This window comes from Stegodyphus dumicola, chromosome 1, assembly GCF_044657685.1.
Source record: "Stegodyphus dumicola isolate Sdum_Otavi_A_Nest chromosome 1, ASM4465768v1".
Lineage (NCBI taxonomy): Eukaryota > Metazoa > Arthropoda > Arachnida > Araneae > Eresidae > Stegodyphus > Stegodyphus dumicola.
Genome location: NC_140768.1, coordinates 157,854,539 through 157,869,412, shown reverse-complemented (window position 1 = coordinate 157,869,412; position 14,874 = coordinate 157,854,539). Strand labels below are relative to the sequence as shown.

The following is a 14,874-nucleotide window of genomic DNA, read 5'->3' as shown; positions in this document are numbered from 1 at the left end:
ATTCAGAGAATGAAGAACTAAATAAAGGAAAAGAAATCTAGGGTGTTTTTCGTTCTAATTTTGAACAGAATGCATTAAATTTCTGGAACAAAATCATTCTTTGCATGGGTTGGCAGACTGCAGAACTTCTAGTCCTATTCAATCCAGATTGGAGAGTGACCCAAAAAAAGTACGTTTCTTGTTTTGCAGCAAACTGTAACGGTTTCAATATTTGAGATTTTGCGGAGAAAGGGAAGAACCTCCGTACTGTACAATGTATTGGCAAAAAAACAAAATTATTTTGACTATTCGATTACTCTCCCTTTACGAAAGCCATTCCGAATATTATTCCTTAGAAAGCTAATCTGTGTTAAAACACACTTACCCATTTTTGGAAGTTTATCTATACTTCAGCAGTTACTGCAACTATATTATTATAAATATTCATATATATGCTCATAATATAAGCATAACAATCATAATAAATGTGAATATGTTTCAATATTTGAGATTTTGCGGAGAAAGGGAAGAACCTCCGTACTGTACAATGTATTAGCAAAAACAACCAAATTATTTTGACTATTCGATTACTCTCCCTTTACCAAAGCCATTCCGAATATTATTCCTTAGAAAGCTAATCTGTGTTAAAACACACCCATTTTTGGAAGTTTATCTATACTTCAGCAGTTATTGCAACTATATTGTTATAAATATTCATATATATGCTCATAATATAAGCATAACAATCATAATAAATGTGAATATGAACTGAACACGTAGAACGAGAATGCAAATTATTAAAATCTTCATAGAAATTCAAACGTGTGTAGCATTTGGGTGGGAGGAAAAGAATACCGAGTGTATCAGAATTTTCTACCGCTTTCGTAATTCTTTGACCAATAGAACGCCGTGCACCTGTCTGTACTCTTGCGCGCACCAAAGGTTAGTTAATGCAGAGAAAGAGAAAAAGCTATTTCTGGGAGTATGATTCACCATATGAGAAAAGTTGTTTTAGTTTCAGCTTTGGTACGGGAAAAAATGTGCGCTCATTTAAAAAAAAAACCTAAAAGCAAAATTAAGCACTAAAAAGAAAAAAAAAATAATAATAAGGGCTTTAAAGAAAAAGCAAGCACCTATAAGGGCTTTTATATTTTTTTCAAATATAAGGACTTATAAGCACTTGTAAGAACTGCTACGAACCCTGTTAGATATGATGATGCATTTCCAATCAATAAGATAATCTTTACTAGAATTGAGGGAGTAAGATAAAAAGGCAGACCACCCACTAGAGATGGCTAGATGATGTCGACAAAAATTTAAGGTTAACCGGAGTTAACCGATGGAGGACTATTGCGCTTAATGGGGTGAGGTGGAAGAAACTTGGAGAGACAACCTTGGTCTATATAACAGGCTGTGGAACTTATGAAGAAGAAGAAGCATGTAGATCCACACATATATTTACAACATAATCTTGTAATTATAAATATTACAGAATTTTCTTGACTTGGATCAAATAAACATATATTTTTTATGAATTACCATGAATAACATTTTACTGCACTCATGTATTACTGCAGCTACCTTAGTAGAAGTTGCCAAATTTTCCAGACGATTTAAACTCTGGTAACCATGCATTTAATTTTCAGATGATTCCTCAATTTTAACAAGAAAAATGACCATTTTCATGGACATTGTTGCTGTTTTATTCCAAGAAAATGAAAAGTCATGAAAATATTTCTTAAACTGAATTTCTTAAACTTGTGGCATTTTATCTATAATGGAAGAAACTAGAATAAAATTTCTGCACGTGCACAGTATTTACCCCCAAAATCACTCAACAGGAAAAATCTTTACAAATGCATTCTTAAATAGATCACCACACAATTTCACTAGAACAAAAGATATACAAACCTGTATCAAGTAGCTTTAATGATTGATTTTCAAGTTAAATATAAAATATGAATGTATTAATTAGCATGTATAAAGAATAATCTGCAATTATGCCATCATTTATTTTTCTTCTGAATAAAAATGCCAAACTGTGCCAAGGGGGCTCCACTAACAAGTAAGTACATATTTTAGACGTGTGAAATTCAACAGCTTTTATATCTCAATATATTCATATGCTAGCATGTACTAAGGAAACATTATAATATAATGTCTCAACTAAAGGTATATTATAAAAGCACAGTAAAGTAATAATTGTGGCAGTTTTCAATTTCTTAGCCAGATAATCTCAAAGCTTGAGCTTGTAGTTATTTAAGCCTTTATACACCATATTCGTAACATGATTTTACTGATTATCTAATTAAATAAAGAGCAATATATTCATTCAAACTTTCACCGGAATTGTTGGTGCAGTCGGATCTCCACCAACTCTCATGGTCGGTGAGAGAATACGTAAATACCGCGATTTCCCACTAGTGTGAATATGCGTATGTGAATTTAAGCTACCTTTCTGAGCAAATGATTTGCAGCATATTTCACATTTATATGGTTTTTCACCTGTGTGAGTACGTGTATGTTTGTTTAAGTCAGACCTGCATGCAAATGACTTACAACACATATCACATTCATATGGTTTTTCACCTGTATGGGTACACATATGTAGGCTTAAGTGAGCTTTGCGAGCAAATGTCTTCTTGCATACACCACACTCGTGTGGCTTTTCACCTGTATGGATACACATATGCATATTTAAGTGACCTTTACATGAAAATGACTTGCTACAGACTTCACATACATGTGGTTTCTCACCAGTGTGGATACGCATATGTCTGTATAAGTTACCTTTACGTGCAAATGATTCAGAACATACATCACACTTATGTCGTTTTTCATTAGTGTGGGTGAGCATATGATCCTTTAAATAACCCATGCATATATACGATTTTCGACATATATTGCATTCATGTGGCTTTACACCTTTGTGAATAAGTATATGTCTTTTTAGGTCACCTTTATAGGCAAATGACTTGTAACATATATCACACTCATATAACTTCTCACCTGTGTGCACACGCATATGTTTTAATAAATTACCTTTGTACGCAAATGATTTGGAACAAACTTCACATTCAGGTAGTGTCTTGCCTGTGTGGATCTGCATGTGCTGCATTAAAGCAAATTTGTGAGCAAATGACTTCCAACAAACATCACATTCATGTGGTTTCTCACCTGTGTGAATGTGCACATGTGCATTCAAATTATGCTTCTGTGAAAATGACTTACTACATACATTACATAAATATGGTTTCTCATTGGTGTGGATATGCTTATGCTTTGTTAAGTCATATTTGCATGCAAATGTCTTGCAACAAATATCACATTTATGTGGCTTCTCATCAGGATGAATGTGCATATGTTGCATTAAAGCATCCTCACATTCAAAAGACTTAAAACATAAATCACAATCATACAGCTTCTTGGCAGTTTGAATACAAATATGTTTCTTCAAGTTTTCTTCATGTGAAAATGATTTGCAACAGGTATGACAGATATGTGGTCTGCCACTTTGGCAAGTGTACATACTTTTCTTTAAGTCGTGTTGGTATGAACGTGACTCACTATATATATTATTCAAATATTTTTGCTCTTCTACAAATTCTGCTTGCATAGTTATATACTTAATAGTTTTTGATTAAACAGCTAATATGCCAAGACTTTTTTTTAACAAAGCATACTAACTTACTGTGTAGAATACCACCCCTCCCCCTTTTTTTTAGTAAAACACTGCTAAATATCACACACAGATACAGATTGTTTCTAATTTGGTTTGCAATTCATGAACATGCATAATTTGTACCTGCTTAGATGGAAATACAAATATATATATAGCAAGCATTAATGTTTTAATCGTATTAATATTTATTGATCTATAATTAAGTCATTGCAACACGTTCACATAGTACATCGTTTATTCCACACGAACATTAACGGAATTCGTTGTTGACAGGTTATCTTCACGAGAAAAAAGGGGGGGAAAATGGGAGGAGTTACGAGATTCTCTGGGTTGCATGAAGATCTACTAATAACTTTCTCGCCAAGTAATTTGGCGTCATCGGCTCATTCTCATTTCTGGAACTGTGGTTGAAGCAAAGAATCTGTAAGGAGGTTGAAGAGTGGTCTGTTTTTGATCCGTAAGTATGCTAAAATTCTACTATAAATTTTTAATACCTTGTTTTCCAAATTTACACATTTTGCTTGATTAATTTGAAGTTGTTTGTTTTTAGATGTGCGCAATAGCAAATTTCAGGTTATTCGTCAAATAACCAAGGTTTCTATTTCTCTGGTAAGTGTTTGCTATATATCTTATATTTATTATTAAATATTAAAAGTAATTTTTGCATGCGTATATTTTTTCATGCTCATTTTCTGTTTTATGTGCTGGTAGATTTCTGGCCGATTACCGTGTTTTTAGATAAATGCGCCATTTTCATTTAGGTCGTGTAGAGATTACTGTTTCCATTTTTTTTTAAGTAACCACGAAAATTCTAACACATGTAAAAGCTTTACTAGTAAACTTTTGATTGAGGATATTTCAAGTAAATGTGCCATTTTTACTGAATTTGTGTAGAAGTTGCTCTTCGTTATGCCTTTTTTTGAGCCAATATGTTAATTAGTTGTATTCTTTTAATGTGTTGTTTTGCAGATTAATGCAGTTTATTTGACAGATGTGTAAAGCTGTTTGTTGAAAAATGCATTAGAACCAATGATGGTAAGATCTTGGCCTAGCAAATTGGTAAAATATTACCTGCTCTTAATTACTGAATCATATTGTAGGATAAAATCTGCTGTTTATGTATGAAAATTTGTACTTTATCTCTGATTATGTGGTAAATGCCCAGAATTTCATTATTAATGATCAATTCATTAAAATTACCATTTTTAATTGTCTACTTTGTTTTGTGTTGCTGCTGCTCATTCTGCCTTTTTTTTTTTTTTTTTTTTTTTAGTAGATATAAAAATTAATTCTTGTTTTTTATTTTTTTCCCTCAATGTCTCTTTTTATTGTGCTGGTAAATTTTTGAGAAAATTTCAAGTAAATGTACCGTTTTTACTTAGTTAGCGTAAAAATTGTTCATCTTTATACCTCTTTTGAATAAATATGTCAATTCTTGTTTGTATTATTTAATATCTTGTTTTGCATATTAACACAGTTTATTTGACAGATTGAGATGCGATTTGTTGAGAATATTCATTAAAACTAATGCGGGTAAGATCTTGGCCTAACAGATTGGTAAAAGATTTTCTGATCTTAATTACTGAATTTTTTATTATATTCTAGGATAAAATTTTGCCTTTTACGTGTGAAAATTTTTATTTTATCTGATTATGTGCCAAATTTAATGATTCAAGAAAAATGCCATTTCTGTGTGTAGCTAGTTCGTTGTTGCTGTTCGTCATGCAGTTCTTTTGAATATGTATCAGTTTGAAAATTTATTCTTACGTGTGTATTTTTCTCATCCATTTTTGCTGTGCACTTTTCCTGTGAATATTATTTTTATTTAGTCTATATAGAATTTGCTCTTTCTACCTTTTTTCAATAAGTATGATAATTAGTTCTTGTTTGTGTTATTTTAATGCCCAACAATTTACTTTCGAATGTTTGTTAATTATAGAAGCTAGTTTTACTTTTTGCTTGCAGTTTTCAACTCTGTACCTTTTATCCAGACATAAATAACATCTGCCTTTTCATTTCTAAAGTATCGCAGTCGGGAAAAGGTTTCAATTTGAAAGGTAGTGGCTTTTCTAATTGCAAGAATTTCTCTTCAGAATTATAATTAACATAGGCTGTGCATTCTCTGCTAAATATTTCATTTCTCGAAAAGTCTGGTAGACCTTTTAAATCGCAATTTTAATCTTTAAATTTTTGGATATAATTAAGAACGAATTCATTTGGAAGCAATTTAAAAAATAAAGGCATTAAAATATTTCTGTATAAATCAGTATGGTACTTTTCTGTTTCGCCGGTGCAAATCTCGCCAAGCGCACTTTATTGGCGACAACACATAATACACATAAAAATTGTCAAAAAAATGTTGGTTCTAAGATTTTTTTTATTTTAAAGGCATAAACATTTTAATATCGTTTAAAGTTTTGTAAAAAGAGAATAAATTTTTTAAAAAACATTAATTTAAGAATTTACTATGCTTTCATGGTACAACATCCTGATTCGCAGGTTCGTATCACATGAACCCAAGTGATCTCATTTTACATAATTCTTTGCTCAAACTACGCTACAAAAATCTAATTCTCTCAATGATTCAGTAATTATCTACAATAATTTCAAGTTACATTTTAATATGGAATACAAGTTTAAATGCAAGTATTATTTCAGTTCGTACGAAGCGTACTTAAGAATTATGTAAAACCCAGTACTTTACTTTGCTAGTGCATTCTCATTAGAATTGATGAATTTAACCCTTGATTTTATCTTTTCTATATTTTCGCCTTCGCTGAGCTGTGTGATTGCATCCTAATTGACTTAAATACCGCGAATGGCATTAGGGCATAAAATTGAACTTTCTGGTAAAAATTCTATGTAATTGTATGCCAGTATTGAAGTATTGAAAGAAACAGTGGCGTAGCTAGGGTGGGGCAAGAGGGGACATCTGTCCCCGGGCGCAGCATCAAGGGGATGCCAAATTAATGCTACGAAATTTTTTAATGAATGTTTTGCATTCTTGACATATAGAAAAGGGCGTAAATTCTTCAGTTGTCCCCGGGTGCTGGAAACCTAGCTACGCCACTGGAAAGAAACAATCAATCTGATAAAAAAATGGCTGCGATATGTTTTGAAGATGAGCGTAAAAAGTTACCAGCGGAGATATTCCGTTTGGCATCTGTTGTACCATTTTTGGCGAAGCATCTCCCAAAAGTCTTGCTATTTTTCAGATTTCAAGTTTGACTTCTGTGCCTTGTTTTGCAGGTTAACATGCTTTATTTGATTGCATAGAAGTTAACTTTTCCTAAAAAGGCCTTAATTATAATATCATTATTGGTAAATTCAAGGCTTAAACAGATTGGTGAAATGTTTGACCTTAACTACTGAATTCTGCTAATTATATGGGATATGTCCATAATTTAAATTTTTTCCTAGTAAATCGATCAATTGGACAAAATGTGAAATGAATTTATTAAAGAGTATGTCATTTGCTGTATTCATAAATTTCCAGCCATGTGTATCATTTAATAATTATTTGTTTTTAGTATAAAAAAAGTAGTAGCAGATGGTCCTACCAATTTGAATAAATATGGAATTTAGTTTTTAATAGTTTTATTTATTTCATGTAATTTATGATATTAAAGTATAAAGGCTATGCTCGTGGATTTTCTAGTAAAGGCAAGTTTCCAATAAATAGCAGTTTTTATTTGAGTATGGTGGTTGAGCTATTTATCCAGCATTTTTTTAGTATGAAGACTAATCATACTAAAAAAATTTGAGCATTTCTTTCAAGTAAAAATCAGTGTGTTGTAGCTGTGCCAGTATCATTCTGCATAATGACAAAAGTTCATTAAATATGTTAGTGACATTTAAGTGTTGGTTTTGATTATCATGCAATACTGAAACTAAATTCAGAATTTCATTATTAACAAAAAAATTTTTTTTTTTTAAATTCTGGGTATGAATGTCTGAGCATGTGTGTAAATTTTAAGTCATTCTGGATTTTCTTTCATTTGATTAATTCGTTAAACTTGCTGTTATTTGTAAAAAATTTTCCTATTGAACTTTACCTTTCGTTTTAGTGGCACAGGTGATAATAGATTTTTAACCCCCCCTCCCCCCAAAATAAAAATTTCCAAGTGTGGCTATAGAGAGTATGCTCAAGTTCATAAAATAACTTAGTTTTTCTTTATCATCACCTTTCTGTTCGAGAAGCTTTTCTGCAGCATACAGTGACCTCCCTTTTCTATTATAAGAATGCAGTCAAAAGTCTTTAATCTGGATGTCCATAATCCGAAATGATCTGCGCCTCAAAGCTACAAACTTTCTGCGCATGCGCGTTTAATGTATAACGGACGGTATAAGCTAAGCTAAAATTATCTAATTATCTATTTCAGTTAATGTTGCAGATTGCGTTGTTCCTTAATCTTCTATATGGATCCGGCTTATTATTTTTTGTGGACTGTTAGAGCAATTTTATAAAAGTAAGCTTGAACTTTAGATTATGTCAAAAAGAATTTCTGATTCTGGAGCTGCCGAAGAATCTACAAAGTGAAAGCATGTTTTGATGTCCATCCAACAAAAAGTGGAATTGCTGCAAAAAAATGTATAAAGGCATATCCTTTGTTTCTCTAACCATTCCAAAATCTGTTTATCAATTTTACATCTCTCTGCGGGGTGGGGGGGAGAGGAGGAACATCACGGCGCACAATGAACTGGAAGTTGATCTGTCAGCACTATCCTTATATTCAGGGCAGATGTTTTTATTTTATTTGGCTTATAATTCCTTACTAAATGTAGTATTTCATCTCAATGTACTCAGTTTTTTATTATGATTTAATCAAATTTCTCATCATTATATTACGGATACACATCAAATAGTTTTCTGATTGCAATTTTCTAATTTCGATTATGCGTAATGTATTCTTTACGCATGCGCTTTGAAAGAAATGTTTAATAAAGTAAACAAATAAATAATTTTTTATTGTATATTTTAATACCCTTTAGATCATAATTGCTCTTTTTTTCATAAATTAAGTTTTCATATTTTTAATTTTATGTTTTCTTCATGCCATCTTACCAGATTTAAATTGATGATCTGTAATCCGGAATCGCCGAAGTCCCGATGAGTCCGGATTAAAGACTTTTGAGTGTAGTAATTGTAGAAATTTATCTGAATGTCTCCTGTGGACTTTCATTTAATAGATAATTAAAGCCAGTATGGAAATTAGGACATTTTGATATTGAAGAACAATTCATTGCTGCCTACTCTCCTTTTTTTAATTTTTAGTCTTAACAAAGGAAAATGTTTCTCAGAAATAAATGGAATGTATTTAATTAATTAAACTTAAATTAGGCAAATTCCATTCCCTCAATCTCTAATGATTTTCAGAATTTTTAAATTCTTTTTCGTTTGGTCAGAGTTGTCTTAATCTGTAGTCATTTCTAAATTTTTATATGAAGATTTAAAAAATGGAATTAGCCAAATAATATAAGAATTAAATGTTAATATATTTTACAACAGAATTGAATTTCAAATAGTTCAAAAATCTAGTCCATGTAAATTTGAACTGAATTTTAATTTGATTTTTCTATTAATTCATTACATTTATTTAGGCGCCTAGAATGTGAACATGGTAAATAAAATGGCAAGTACCCATTCCTCAGTATATTTTGGTGGGGAAAAACTTCTGAAATTTATGTCCAGTTTGTAGTACTATTATTCAGTTGACTTCATATTTGTTTAGGAATTTCACAGGGTGGGTGATCTTCTGTGCAAGATACTGAGAAAATTTTGATACTCTTTATGCTAAGAATAATTTCAAGAATTAATAAATTTCAGTTTTTTTTATATGATAGACTGATTATTCAAAGTAATATACACCAAGGTCACCTTGGATGATCAAGAGCTTGTATCATACATGCATATTAACTGTTATGGGATAGCTATGGACTTTGGTCCTTCAAATTGTTTTATTAATATATATACAGTATTTAAAGAACTACAAAAGGGTGGAATGTAGTAAATAAAACATTTTTGCTTCTGATAGAATGTACAACTGACTGAAAAATGTAACAGCCATCATTAAAATTCAACATCATTTGAGAGATCTTTCTTAAGTATAGTACATACTTTTAAAAAATGAAACTGTATATATGAATTTTTGAAATAATGTAACATATTAAAAGAAGATAAATTATGTATTGAAATGAATTATACATTCAGTATTCCAATAAATTTTCCATTTTATACATTCTTAAATCAATATAAGAATTATCAGTATTTTTAAAATCATTAGTGTATGTGTTTTAGGAAAACTTTGGTTTAAATTCAGGCTTAGATACTAAGAGTTCTGTTTTATGAAGCATAAATATCTAATATTTGTTTTGCAATTAAGTTGAACTCAAATCATTAAATGTGAATGACATAATAGAAAAAAAAATCAGAGTTATTTTAATGACTGTAATGATGATATGTTATCTCTTATCACAGGAAAACACTTGGTATTTTATTTCAAGAAAAAAAAAAAAAAAAAAACCAGCTGGGATGTTCTGTGGAGCAAGGTTTTTTAAATTTTTAAATCCTGTTCCTAGAGCAGACTTGCTAGTTCTTGGTTGTAGGTAAAGTTCAAATGGTATTTTAAGAACCTGAGGTTTAAGAAAAGGGGGGGAATAAATAAAGGTTTATTTTTTATAGAAAAATTCATTTATATGTCAGTAGTAGTTATTATATTTTGTGGCTATTCATTGAAAGAAATGTAAGCTTTTAAATATTAAGCTTTTTTTGTAAATTTTGATACGGATTAGATCATAATTGCTCTTTATTCCATAAATTACGGTTTCATATTTTTAATTGTATATTTTCTGCATAATGATCTATAATCCGGAATCGCCAAAGTCCCGACGAGTCCGGATTACGAACTTTATACTGTATAACAGACTTATAAAGGGACCCATATCTCAAATAGCTTAGGACCTTATTAAGTCTAAATATGGTTCTGCATACTGTTAAGCACGAAGTTGGAAGCATAATGGTTTGTATATTTCTCGCTGCTTCTGGAATGGGAAATTTACCTTTGTAGGGTTTTTTTTTTTAATTTTAAACAGCTTTCCTTTTTTTTTTTTTTTTTTTTTTTTTTTTTTTGTTTTTTTGTTTTGTTTCCCACCTACAACTCCCAAAATGTTTTTTCTTCTACGGAAGTTACTTCCATGGAAGAGCATAGTAATGCATGTCTTCCTTTCTGGCCATGTCATTGCTTTAAGCTAAATCTTACTACGTTCAGCCGTATTGTTATTTGGCTGTTAGTATTTGCCAGTGAGGTTTAATTAAGGGCCAACTCTGTTAGTTATTTCTGTACAGCTTTTTCTAGTTTTTAGTTAGTTAGCATTAGTTTCTTATTTTCTATCTTAAGTTAAAGCCCAAGAGGAGACTTCATGTAAGCCCAGGATTGGTCAACTATAAATGGTCTCAAGTTAAGTAAAAGGATATTTAAACCCTACTTTTGACTTGTCGCTTTAAACTTTTAGAAGTCAATGAATAGTCGCTACAGAATTCTCAAGTATTCTAGATACCAAAGGCAGCCAATTTTACTAGAATCTTGTATCATTTATAGTGGAAAATTATATAGATCAGTATATAACTATTATGAAAATTTGAAAACATCTGCAAGAAAATTGGAATGCAAAATACATTCATGTTTTATCAGGATAATGATTCTAAACATGCAGCCCTAAATGTTCACATGTGGTTTTAACTGTCCAGAAGTTATCACAACTTCTTCCTTCATTTAGTCTTCAGGCTTAAATCAAATTGAATATGTATGAATGGAACAACAGTTACTCAAAAAATATAGATAAATGCATGTGAAAAGTGTAACTTTAGCTAAAAGATATCTAACCATTATGAGTATTGAATGTCCCGTTATTTTATTAATTAATTTTTTTTATTGACTGTTTCTTCAAAGTATTCGAATACTTATATGAGTTCATTTTGAAAACATTTTGAATATCTTTTTTAACCAAAAACGATTAGACTATTTTTTTTTTTTTTTTTTTTTTCAAAATAATGAATAATAGAACATGTGAAAGAAAAGTCATTCTACTGATTATTATTAACTGATATTTGGAAATAAAATCAAAGAATGCAAGTGTTACAAAATTAATTTCATAGGTTTTATAATTTCAGGAGTTAAAACTCATATTTTTAATTTAAAAATACAAAACCATGAATATTTGTTTTATTCAAAACATGTTTGTAAGTGCAAGTATATATCTTTAAATGGCTGGCAGTTACATAAGGCATAAGAACTTTTAAAGACATACGATATGTTAAACTTCATATCTTAAAATAATTTACATTAATGTCATAGTAGAAAGACAATTTGACTGCACTATATGTGATTTCTTTATGGTAATTAAAGAAAATTACACCACATGTGCTCTTTCCCACCTTTCCACCTTATTTTGCAAATAAATTGAGCAGAACGTAATTTTTTTTTTGGCCGTATGATACCTTCGGCTCTATCTAGTAATGCTGAAGTGGCACTTGTAGTAGTTCATTCAGGAGAAGGAAAATCTCGTAGAAGATTGAAGGGGGAAAATTGATCGCAATCAGGCATACTGGTGGTCCTGGTACGTACGATGAGACAACAGTTCAGTGATTTTTAACACAAGTGGATTTTTATGTTATAATGTAACCTGCTTGTAAACAAGATTTTTCTGGAGCACAAAATAAATATAACAGCACAGAAGGGCTATTAAGTCCCAGAAGTATGTTTTTCATTCAATCTTAGCCATTTGGTTAGGTGAACGGATTAACAGATAATCATGGAGAGAGAGGAGGCCTTTCAGAAGGACCGAGGAATGGTGTTTAAATCATACTATAGAATTACGTCCATCTAATCTTATGCTTATTATGCAAAAGCTAGAGGCAGAATATTACTCACTTAGAGATGTTCCCAATCAGTCCGAGGAATAATTAGCTTATCTTAATGATCTCAAAAATCAAATCGCAGCACTAAGCCAGTACGTTATTGAACTCAAACTGAGGATGAACCCACTAATTACTCCCAGCTACTATGGAAACTAATAAATCTACCGAATCTACTAACGCTAAAATTAAGCGTAAGAAAAACATAACGGATAAAGAAGGTTTTACTACACCTCGCATAACACATAAACGCACTCTTTCAAACGCAGAGGTTAATGAGCCAGCACAGAAAAACAAATTCCAGGAATTAAATCTCGAAGACAATATCGATTCTACTAACGAGCAGGGTGATTTTATCCACCCTCCCACTGTCCTAGCCGACTTTGCAGGCGACTGGGACAAATTAAGAGATGCTATTGAAGAAAAGTTACAAATCAAAAAATTCCGCGGAAATTTATCCGGTGGAACTCTTACTATCAGAGTTTACGACTCTGAATATTACAGAATGCTCACTGATTTTTTAGATAAACTTGGACTTCCCTACTATACTTTTAAAATGAACATCGAGAAACTGCCAAAGACTGCTGATATTGAACGTATCAAATCTGAAATAAAAGAAATGGAAATACCCATTCAAAAAACCGTTATATACTTAGCTGAATGCACCCGCAATAAAGAAGGTAAAGCTATATATGACATAAAGAAATTAAGAGGACTCGACGTGTTCGTGGAAACCTTACAAATCTCGCCCTGGCCCCATGCAATGCCATAAATGCCAGCGGTACGGGCATACACGGGATCGCCGCAAGTACAAAGCATGCTGTTTAAAATGTGCAAAACCTCACGAGACCTATACTTGCTCCCAAACAAAAAAATGATAAAGATAAACCTCCAATCTGTGCCCTCTGCGGAGCAGATCACGTTTCTTCTTTTAAAGGTTGCCCTGAGCACCCATTTAATATACAGAAACAGATTGAAGAAAATAGAAGCGACGAAGAATCAATTCCATTACAACAAAAACGAATTCCAGACGCTCAATCCGAAGGAGATCCCTAAACGTAGTCCTGCCTGGCAACAATCATCCAGAGATGAAAACCAACCGAAAGGATCAAAAACTAGCCAATTAGGATTTTTTGAGAGGTTAAAGTTACAAATTAAAGATTTCTTCTAAAAATTTAAAAATGCTAAAGGAATATTTGAAAAATTAGAGGTCGGCATGGCCGTTTTTGATTATCTGTCAAATATTGATTATGAATTTTAAGCCGATTCATAATATTCCTAATCTTATTTTAGCTACCAAAAGCTTTATAAAAATTAATTTCTTCAATGCTAACGGTATCCGTAAGCAACAACCTCAGCTCATCTCTTACCTCCAAAAATAACTTTTACAGGTCTTTAGGGGATGGATAAACATGTAGTGGTAAAGGCCTTTGGGTTGAACACCACTTAACGAATGATGATCTCCGAACTCCGACCTCCAAAAACATGACACTGATGTCATGTTAATCAATGAAACACATCTTCGAGCTTGTGACAGATTCAGAATTCATGGCTATCAGAGAGGATAGACCCCATAACAGAGGAGGCGAAAATGCTATCATAATTAAAAGCCATAATAAAGCCTCTAAATTATCAAAAAACGTAAAGCCAAGGCTTTGATAATATCTCAAATGAAAGGTTACAGGCACTGCCTAACAGATGTATAGTACTTATCACCAATATTTTCAACGCATGCATTCGTCACTGCTATTTTCCCTCTCAGTGGAAGCATTCAATAATTATTAACATCTTGAAACCTGGAAAAGACCTTAAATATGCCAAAAATTATAGACCCATCAGCCTGGTACCGGCTCTCTGCAAAGTTTTTGAACGTGTCATCAGTACAAGACTTTCCAAATTGGCATTGATAGGAACCAATTTGGTTTCCGAAAGGGACACTGTACTACTCATCAGATACTCCACCCGGTAGAATTTATCGCCCAAGAATTTAGAAAAAAGAATGGTGTAGCAGCATGCTTTCTCGATTTTGAGAAGGCATTTGACCGAGTCTGGCATGCTTGGCTTACTCCACAAATTGTCAAATTTCCTTCTGCCTAATAGCTTCATTAAACTTACCTACTCTTATCTCTACTGTCGCACGTTTTAAGTAAAGATGTGGAGAAATTCTCTCATCAAGAAAGAGATTTTCCGAGGCGTCCCTCAAGAGTCTGTTTTAGGACCGAAATATTTTAATATTTTTATAAATGACATGCCTGTACCACTACACTCAAGTATTTATAAATATGCGGACAATACAGTT

At 31.8% G+C, this 14,874-nt stretch overlaps 1 protein-coding gene and 1 long non-coding RNA gene across 2 annotated transcripts; one reads left to right on the top strand and one right to left on the bottom strand.

Annotated features, from left to right (window-relative positions):
• Positions 1 to 1,420: 1,420 nt before the first annotated feature.
• Positions 1,421 to 3,938, bottom strand: LOC118205818 (uncharacterized). Its single transcript, XM_035378103.2, has one exon. The coding sequence runs from the start codon at positions 3,593 to 3,595 to the stop codon at positions 2,312 to 2,314; it is 1,284 nt and encodes a 427-aa protein (XP_035233994.1). The 5' UTR covers positions 3,596 to 3,938; the 3' UTR covers positions 1,421 to 2,311.
• Positions 3,939 to 3,953: 15 nt separating this feature from the next.
• Positions 3,954 to 10,182, top strand: LOC118205819 (uncharacterized). The gene is made up of 3 exons (XR_004761057.2): positions 3,954 to 4,118; positions 4,212 to 4,270; positions 4,631 to 10,182. It is a non-coding gene; the product is annotated as an uncharacterized LOC118205819 (long non-coding RNA).
• Positions 10,183 to 14,874: the final 4,692 nt, after the last annotated feature.